Genomic DNA, 10,424 nt, shown 5'->3' on the forward strand with positions numbered 1-10,424 from the left:
AAATCAAGAACAATGTTAAACAAAACCGTATGACATTAAAGGATAAGAAAAAAGAACATCCCATAAGGTGATTTTTCATATGATTATTTGAGTTGAACAAGTTTTAATTTCCTAACAATTTAGCACAGATTTGTGTCACCAAAAGGTTTTAAAGTAAAATAAACAGGATGTAAGGTGAACTTTATTTATTTTTTTTGTCTTATGATGTCATGTGCATCTTATTTTAATTTTATTCGTTTAAATTAATTCGCGTTTTGAGCATTGACTTACCCAAGTGAGGATGCAAATTGAACTTTAGTGAGAAAGAAAGAACATATGATGTTATGGTTCATGAATATTCCACTTTTTGTGTATTTCCACTATGACCCATGTAGTTGTAATTTATCTTATGAGGTCCTTAAAGTAAGTCAAGTTTCCACTGGGTTGACAAATCTTCCTCTTTAATGGAAGTTCAATTTGAAACGTCGTTTCTTGATGACATAGCCACTCCCATGACCTCTCTACCCCGGCGGCTGAAGGACCTTCTCCGCTCCCCCACTGCCATCAGAACCCGCTTGGCGGCCAAGCAGCTGCACGCCCAGCTCATCAAGCACAAGGGCTTCCTCTCCGTCCACACCCCCACCATCCTCTCCATCTACGCCTCCCTCAACCTCCTCCACGACTCCATCCTCCTCTTCGACGCCCTCCGCCGTTACTACCCTTCTGCCACCGCCCTCGCCTGGAAGTCCGTCATCAGATGCTGCGCCTCGAGCGGTCTCTCCGACCGGGCAGTGAGATACTTCGCCCAAATGCGGGCTTCCGGGAAGTGCCCGGATCAGAGAGTGTTCCCCGCCGTGCTCAAGTGCTGTACTTTGCTGAGGGACCCAAAGCTTGGTGAGGCTGTCCATGGATGTGTGATCAAGGTTGGTGTGGACGGGTATTTGTATACCGGAAACGCCCTCATGAATATGTATGCGAAGTTTCAGGGCATGGTTGGATTGGAAAATCAGGCTCTCGAGCTGTTCGATGAAATGCATGAACTGGAGCGAAGTTTTTTGACGGGGAATGAGTCTGAGCCAGTGGATGAATCTGAGAAATGTGTTTTGAGTAATGAGTCGAATGATGGTTTGAAACTTAGAAGTGATGCACTTGATTCGAGCAATCAGGCTACTGTGACTGCTAACAGGATATGTTTGTGGAAGGATAATGTAAGGAAGGTGTTTGATACGATGCCGATAAGGGATGTTGTTTCCTGGAATACAGTGATTGCTGGCAATGCCCAGAACGGGCTTTATGAGGAAGCTCTGATGATGGTGAGGGAGATGGTGGACACGAATCTCCGACCCGACGCCTTCACTTTGTCCAGCATCCTGCCCATATTTGCAGACTACGTCGATGTAAATAAGGGAAAGGAGATCCACGGTTACGCCATAAGGCACAGATTTGACTCGGACATGTTCATAGGCAGTAGCTTGATTGACATGTATGCAAAGTGCAGCCGAGTGGAGGATTCCCTCCAAGTCTTCAAACTGTTGCCTCGAAGAGACAGTATCTCGTGGAACTCGGTCATTGCTGCCTGCATGCAAAATTTGATGTTCGATGAGGGCCTGAAGTACTTTCGGCATATGATAAATTATGGAGTGAAGTTGATGCCCGCTGCGTTCTCCAGTGTGCTACCTGCTTGTGCTCACTTGACTACTTTACATTTGGGAAAGCAGCTTCATGGCTACATCACTCGGGTTGGTTTGGACGATAACATCTTCATCGCGAGCTCTCTGGTCGACATGTATGCAAAGTGTGGTAAGATTGAGCAGGCTCGGTGCATATTTAATCGAATGGAGCGGCATGACATGGTCTCATGGACTGCCATGATGATGGGATGTGCCCTGCATGGGCATGCGCATGATGCGATTTCCTTGTTTAAGCATATGGAAGCAGATGGAGTGAGACCCAATTATGTGGCTTTCATTGCCGTTTTGACTGCTTGTAGCCATGCAGGACTTGCCGAAGAAGCCCGGGAGTATTTTGATAGCATGACCCGCGACTATGGTATTTCCCCCGGGTTAGAACACTATGCCGCAATGGCAGATCTTCTTGGTCGAGCAGGAAAGTTGCAAGAAGCATATGAACTTATCGCAAGTATGCAATTTGAGCCGCCGGGTGGTGTATGGTCGGCTCTATTGGCTGCTTGCAGAGTCCACAAGAATGTTGAATTGGCTGAAAATGTGGTCGAGAAAATAATCAGGGTCGACCCTGAGAATATTGGAGCCCTGGTTATCATGTCAAACATATACTCTGCGGCTAAAAGATGGAAAGACGCTGCGAGGGTTAGAATCATGATGAAGGAGATGGGGTTTAGGAAGAAACCAGCTTGCAGTTGGATCGAGGTTAGAAACAAGGTCCACGCATTCATAGCAGGAGATAATTCCCATCCCCTTTATGACAAAATAAATGAAGCGCTGGGGGTCCTTTCAGATCAGATGGAGAGAGAAGGCTATGTTCCTGATTTAAGCGAGGTTCTTCATGATATGGGAGACGAGGAGAAGAGGCGGTCATTGCAGAACCACAGTGAGAGATTAGCGATCGCGTTTGGGATCATCAGTACTCCCCCGGGGACCACGATCCGAATAATAAAGAACATCAGAGTGTGCCTTGACTGCCATGTGGCAATCAAGTTTATATCGAAGATAGTCGGGAGGGAGATCATCGTGAGGGATAATAGCCGGTTCCACCATTTTAAGGATGGGAAGTGCTCCTGTGGTGATTACTGGTGACATGAACAAACATGACAGGAAAGCTGTACTCTTTGGTTCTGCTGAATTAAGAGCGGTCATGGATAAAGATTTACATCAATCTAGTCCGTCAATGGATAGCGGTTTTGAGAATACTGTAAAGTTGATGTTGCATTAATTATAAGGAGAGCGACTACGCACCAACTTAAGAGGCATGTGGCTGCATAAAGAAGTATGATCGAGATTCTTCTCTTATGATTTGTAGATTTTGTACGCCGTCCACAATATTCATTTGCTGAGCCAAAATAGAAATTTTACTTCACGCTCAAATAGCTTCATGAAGTCTTTAATATCTCTCAAATTAGTGAAAAAGAGAAGCAAAACAGAATTGATTATGTAAACTTCTGAACAGTGCAATTGATTTAACTGCTGGAGCCATCAGTCACATCTAAAAGCTATGCAATTCACAGTGAATACTCGGTAAATTTTCATCATGAAAAACAATTCTCCGCCACTCCCTAGAACTCATATTGCCCACGAACGCACCTTCTATCTCGAGTGAGTCACACACAGGGAGCAGCCTGTATGATTTCCTGATTGGATTGCAGACGAGCAGGGGCTGCGCGTGCGCACTTTCCATGGAACACCTATCGTGGATCCAAAGGAGAAGCAATCCATGGCAAGAGTCGAAGACGAAATGAGAATCGCATGAGTGGTTATGGTTTAGCGACCGAACCTCTGGGTTGGCAAGATAAATCCTTGCAATGGGCCTTCCGTTCCTGATTCCCCAGGTCGAAGGAAATAAAGGGGATTGTAGGATCTTAGGTGCATGTTGGATTAATATTCCTGGGAAAGATCATGTGCCCTGATGCTCTGCGACTTGGCAAACTGCTCAGGGTTGATCATTAGTCGATACCAACACTAGCAGACAAGCATCCCTCCGAGGAGAGACTCCGCGGGAACCCACAACACGATTTCAGCCAAAACATCCAAAGGCAACTCACCAAGAGATCTCTTCTTCTCCATATAGCGCAGTCCCACGTGCTCTTATATGGTAATTAAGAGGTTTCAGGTTTGATATTTAAGTGAGACTACCCATACGCCTTTATTAAATATTTAAGTTTTTATTTCATTATATTAAGGCCACGAGTTAAAAAAAAAAAATCTCTTTAAACCTTGTACCTCTTAGTAACCGCCAATACTTTAATTTTCCTTTTTTTTTGTTATCTAATTGAGATATTCTATAATCTACCAAAAAAGATAAGGGTTCGTTTGGATTTGAAACTATGTCCAACTCAACTCAATTTAATTCATAAAAGGACAAAATATGATTGAAATAAATTAATATTGTGGGACTCATAATCATGACAATTGACTGATACATTTTTCCCCTTGAACAGTTGCTTTGCACGGCTTCCTGCAGTTCAATTTAAAGTGGCTGCCTTTGAGGCAATTTTTTTTTGTTTATCTTCCTGTGACTTTTGTTCGGATTAACGTGCCGCAACAATCGGGTGATTGTACACATGAAAAAAATACGCATGCCAGCAAAAATCAAACTGCAACAATGATGAATCATAACAATAATTATTACTAATTTCAAATACAAAAACCTCAGCGTATATCATCGACCTCCTTGCTCAGCACGCCATAACCGATTAGCAATACGGTCGCGTACAACATTCATTTCCGTGCTATTCATGTCCACATCAACTCTAGTTCCTTGTTGTTGCGGTGGATTGCGAATTCATCGTAATCCGCCCACGCATCGCCGTACTCCATAAATAATCTATCATGATAATTATTACGGCGTATGAAATTATGCAAAACAAAACAAGTAAGGACAATTTCTCCTTGAGTATACGGTTTGAAGTTCGTCATGGCAGTCAGTATTGCGAATCTCTTCTTCAAAATACCGAAGCAACGCTCAATAACATTACGCACTGACGCATGGCGATGGTTGAATAGCTCTTTTTCTGATGTCGGCGGATAATGATTAGGGAAATCGCTCCGATGATACCGTTCTCCCTTGTATGGAGCCAAATATCCCGGTATATTTGAAAACCCTGCATCAACAACATAATATTGTCCTGGAAAAAAAAATGAAATTTAAAGAAAACGAATTTCGACAAGCAATTTCGTTTAACATCATAAGAATTAAAAGCAAATACTCACGGCCACGCGGTGCTGGAAAGCGATCAAGTGACGCAGCATCAGACAATATTCTTGAATCGTGAGCTGAACCCTCCCAGCCGGTCATCACGTATGTGAACATCATGTCGTGTGAACAAGCAGCCAATACATTTTGTGATATATCGGCATTACGATCGCGATAAGGTACTCTGTTCGCATGTGGCATGCATGCATCGACATGAGTTCCATCGATAGCTCCAATACAATGCTGCATGAAAAAAAACGCACAATTATATCTATCTCAAATATTAATCCGAATACATGCATGTCTACAATATGGAATTAGTAGATAACATACCCTAAAGAAGCGCCACCTTTCATCATTTTCAATTTCCGGCTGGACAATAACGTTCCGCGGTGTTATAAAATGGGCAGATAAATCGTGCATTCCGCGTGCAATTTGTTTGATAATTCGTGAAACCGTTTCCTTCGAATGCTGAAACCTTTCAGCGACCATTGAAAATCGCATACTATGTGAAATAACCAACATGAACATGCCGACTTGCTCTTCAACGGTAATACCTTTTCTAGTATCTGTGATGCCACTGCGCAACCGCAACGTGTTGCATAGATTTCTAAACACGTGTGGTTCCATTCTGAAGCTTTCGAAGCACTGGACGTCACTCCTTAATAGTTCAACAATATACTGCTGTCCTTGAAGGGCTGAATTTCTACACGGCAAGTTTTGTGGAACGGCATCATCCATCTGATAATATTGCATCATCAAGGAGTAGAACATACGTTGCATACGTTCATTGTCGTTCTCTCCGGGATTATTGTCATTGTTTGAAGGCGTCCGATAACGAGACATATTGTTCGCCAAATGATTGCCTTTTACTGTGGAAATGAAATCATGAATGAATCGTTAACAGTGAGACAACTCAATTATAAATATAACACAATAACATTCAACACACACATGAAAAAAATAACGCATCACCATTATCAAACACACATAACAAACATCAGCAGTACGAGTTCAGTCAAAGGAATTTAAAAAACGTTGTGTTCGATGCGCGAGGAAAAAAAAGGAAGCTCTGATGACCCTTGCTTCAAGGTTACTCCAGCTGCATTATCCATTCCATTCGTGACTCTTCCTTGAACCACATGAAAAGCCTTCGGGAGGCCGGATCAAGGAGTGCTTTGCCCGCTTTCACAAACAAGGACTGAGGGATTCTCGATTCCAACTTAGCCAACTCATCGAGGGCTTCCTCGATGCTATTCTTCTCAGGTTTTTCGGAGCTCGATACAGACTTGCTTTTCTTTGCTGACTGTGGGGTGTGCTGTTGGTTTTTCGTGAAACTCCCCCTGAATATGTCCATGCACTCCTGCATTTGTGAGCTCTTGCTTTGCGATCTTTTCGGCACTCGACGTCGACACTCGGTTAAAATGGGATCTGCAACATTGACGAGATCGTCACTCTCGTCGGATCCTTCTTCGAGATCGACATGGTGTTTCTGCTTTCCCTTCCCCCTAGATAAGAATTCCGCACTCAGCCGCCGTTCTTCCTCTAAAGTTGGTGGTGGATCGGTCGAGGATATGCGCATAACACCGGTGGCCACGGAAGAACTGAACAGTTGCTTCTGGATATCGTAGTGCTTGCATCCCTTACTCCGGAAAGTCTTGTACGCCCTATTCTTCTGTACCAAGAACAACGACATGATCGTCCAGCATCAGTGACAGATGCTGGAAACAACAATAGAATCATAAAAGGACAAAGAAAAAAGCATGTACCTTTATAATCATATCCCAAAAATTTGAGTCGGCGGTGATGGTGTTTGTGTCAGCATCCCATCCGACGCCTGTATGCTTTAATATTTCAGCAAATCGGGTGAAATTTGTCTTCATTCTTTGATACTTTTCCTTCACCTTCTGCAAGCACAGATGCTTTTCGGGAAAAAGGTTGATCATTTCCTGTGTGATCTCTTTCCAAGTGCTACTCTTCCATGTTGTAGTGTGTGTTCTTCTCTTCATCTCAAGCAGTACGTTTAGGAAACCGACATCCATTTCATCACTCCATTCGATGATATTTTCACCTTTTTGAGCCATGCTGCATGCAGTTGCTGTTCCAAGACCTCAACAAAATCACATGCAAAACAAATTTGTTTGAGGGGTATCAGTCCAGATACCAACTTCTATGGTGTTTCTCGCAACAAATGAATCAAAAACAGAACACGATTTTAGCTAGTATTATAACCCCATACCGCAGCGCAATCTCAGTCCTCAGACTGAAGCTTGCAGAATGAAATTGCACTGACATGCATTACTTTTTTCAGACAATGCAAAACAGAACTGATGCTTTTCGAAGATGCAACAAAGATGAATCAACATGCATGACCCTCATACAACACTTAGCAAACGTTTAACAGCATAGTATGTGAAGATCTAGCAAGTACAATCACATATCTGAAGCTAAGGCATTGATGGAAATTGCATGTAAAAATTGACAATTCCATCAGTACTTCGGCAGACAGAAACCAGTAGCACAGCTCGTCTCTCAGCTTTCAAAAATCACACAAACAGACTGACATAACATATGCACCAGCAATCAGACATCAGCAACAAAATCATCGCATCGCAACAACACGCCAAAAAGAAAACCATACCACAGCTTATATTTTCAGATGATTTCAGCTCAGCAACCGAATAAGCAGTCAAGGAAGATGCAGAAATCGTTCAAGAACTCGGACACAGATGAAAGGGAAATTACCTTAACAGAGGAATGCTTCTGCTATTCTTCTGTTGTATGCCGCTCCTTATATCGGCAAATTGAGCAGCCAACAGACCACAGCCAGGGGCCCCTACAAGTAAGAAACCGCACGCATCAAACAACAGACAACAGATGGAAACGCGATGGGCCCCTACCAATTTCGGCTTCAAACGCGACATAGCAGAGAACAGAGACATATATCTTCGGGGGGCCCTACCAATCGGCTGGAAACGCGACAGCTCAGGGTGAAGCGTGACGATGCACAGAAGAAAATCGAGGAATTGCAGAGAAGATTCGGTCGCTCTCACTGTGAAGAATCCCTTCTGCTGGTCACAGACGAACAGCGTTCGAGGCTTCGCCGCTGATGGAGAACAGTAAGAAATCGGTAAAATTGAAGGTATGGAGGTGTATAATCGCTGAAATTGCACGAACCCACTTACCAATCGGCTTCCTCCGCGGTCGATTTTAACGATTTCGACACCAATTTCCCCTGCAAGCGCAACCCTAAGGACGATGGGACTCGGTTCGCATGTCTCGGCGGTGTTTTGCAGCTTCGGTCCAATGGATAATTGCTGAGCTGCGGTCCAATTCAATTCAGCGAAAAGAGACAACATTCACCCGGTTTTATTTCGACATGGGTCCCACAGCTTTTAACAATTCAAGCCTTTTTTGTCCTGTACCTTCCATGGTGGAGTTGAGTTGGAACTTGACTCCAATCCAAACGGAGTCTAAATATTCTATAGCGATTTTTTCCTCTAGAATATTATATTCCCATATATGAAGGGCCTACCTATTTAGTTAGAGTGGATTGTACGCTTAAGACCATCTCAAATGCATGTCTCTCCCCCAAGTCTCCCAAGTGGGCCATATGGCTGCAACATGAGCACCATGTCAAACAGAGACAGAAAGCAACACACTCTATAAGCATTCGTATGTAACCGATCGTGAGTAGCGAGCCATAGGAATTGACGAATTGCCTTTAGATTGCTCTCCAAATCAATATTTTCCCCATGAGTTTGGCATGAAAATATTTTGTGTTGTGATCTCCCATCTAAACCTAATCGGATTGAGGTTTTTGAATCCACAACGCCTCCTCCTACGAGAGAATAATCTCCAGTTCATAAGATAAAGAATTCTCTAGCTATGTGAGAAATGGTTTGGGGCCTTGTTGGAGAGGTCTTTGGATTCCTACGAGTTGAGCTAATGCTCTGTTCTTCTGATGATGAATGTTACCAAAAATATTTCTGCTCTAGCCTTGCACATGGTCCCTAAACTTTGTTAGTGATATGCCTTTGAACCGGTTTATGTATTTCGAATAATTCCTTTTATTGGCAATGGCGTTTATTCTATTATTCATATATTGTCTATGTTTATTAGAATAAAGTCCTTAAAATATTTTGAATGCTTCATTCTTAAAGAGTTAATAATATGAGTGACAGAGTAGTTCGGTAAGAATATCTTTAAACTATTCACGATCGTAGAAGACTTAACTGGACATTACTTCTCCGGATAGATCGTCAGCTCTATCTGTATCCATAATTAGTATAAAGATACTAATGAAAAAGAAGTAGTGAGGCTCATGCTATGTGACAATGATTGTCAAGCAGACACGTTGACACTTATATGATAAGTGAGTCCAACGTGAACTATAAATATTGTTCACATGGTGTCTTCACTATTGTCAATGAACATTATCTAGACTATACTGTTGTTAGCAGTCCTTAGATCTAAGATGGCATGAATGCCTCGTATATAGGTGATTATGATTTGTTGCTGCTTATATGCTAGTGCTTTGCAAGGGTATTCGGTAGGTGTGGTCCTAGTTAGTTGTATATGGTGACAAGTGACCAATCAAGACGGAATTTACTAACCTAAGTAAGCAGGGAAAGGATTCTATGCATATGAGTTCGATTCTGGATCAAGTAGTCCTTGGCCAAGGTAGTTGAGCTCAAATAGAAAGGAGTTCCCGTTTTTAGTCATATCGATATAAGAATGGAAATCAGAGATTCATATGAGCCGCTATAGAGTTTGACATTCACCATGACTCTGGCTAGATCGAGATTCTATAGTAAAGGGACATGCATGCATATGATGTATATTCATTGGTTCATCATAGTGTATTAATTTTACATTCGTCACTATTAGAATTGTCATGATATGCTGCTAGGTGTCGCTCATAACCTTTGGGAGTCGAAGGGCATTTTGAAAATTGTGCTTTTAGTTTCGGAAGAGTTTCTGGTAGTGTCAAAGAGTTGATGTTATAATCCCATTACCTCTCACTGATGAACCTAGTAAGTCACACACAATAGGATGTTTGAAAGTCAAGATCAAATCGATTCTAATTAAGGCAATTAATTGGAGATCGATCATCGAATACGACTTGCAATGTGGTTGTAGGGATGCTAGCACATCCCGAAGTTGATATCGATTCATGGGTGAGTTCCTCATGAGGAAATACGAGTTTCTTTATTTGAAAGTTTCTAAAATAGATTTTCTATGAGTGAAAATTTATAGTCAAGGACATTATGGTCTTTTACTTGTATGGCTTGTGACAAGTTATTAGATGACTTATAATGCAAGGAACTAATAGTGATTAACTAATTAATGAGGATTAATTAATAATTGCTATTTAGTCCTGAGGGCTATGTCAAGACTCTATATCTATATGTAGCCATCTTGCATAACAAGTTGATCAAAAATTAGTCAAGCAAGCAGTTAAGTAAGAGAGAAAGAGAGAGTTGGCCGAGTCTTGCCCTAGGTAGCCGTTTCCCCTCAGCCTAGCTGAAGGCAGTCATGGCCTTCCTTGGCCCTTC

General features: G+C 42.3%; 1 protein-coding gene across 1 annotated transcript; it reads left to right on the forward strand.

Moving 5' to 3' along the window:
- Positions 1 to 456: 456 nt before the first annotated feature.
- On the forward strand, positions 457 to 3,041 carry LOC116190883 (putative pentatricopeptide repeat-containing protein At3g23330). Its single transcript, XM_031520190.1, has one exon. The coding sequence runs from the start codon at positions 492 to 494 to the stop codon at positions 2,751 to 2,753; it is 2,262 nt and encodes a 753-aa protein (XP_031376050.1). The 5' UTR covers positions 457 to 491; the 3' UTR covers positions 2,754 to 3,041.
- Positions 3,042 to 10,424: the final 7,383 nt, after the last annotated feature.

Source organism: Punica granatum, chromosome 1 (genome assembly GCF_007655135.1).
Source record: "Punica granatum isolate Tunisia-2019 chromosome 1, ASM765513v2, whole genome shotgun sequence".
Taxonomy (NCBI): Eukaryota; Viridiplantae; Streptophyta; class Magnoliopsida; order Myrtales; family Lythraceae; genus Punica; species Punica granatum.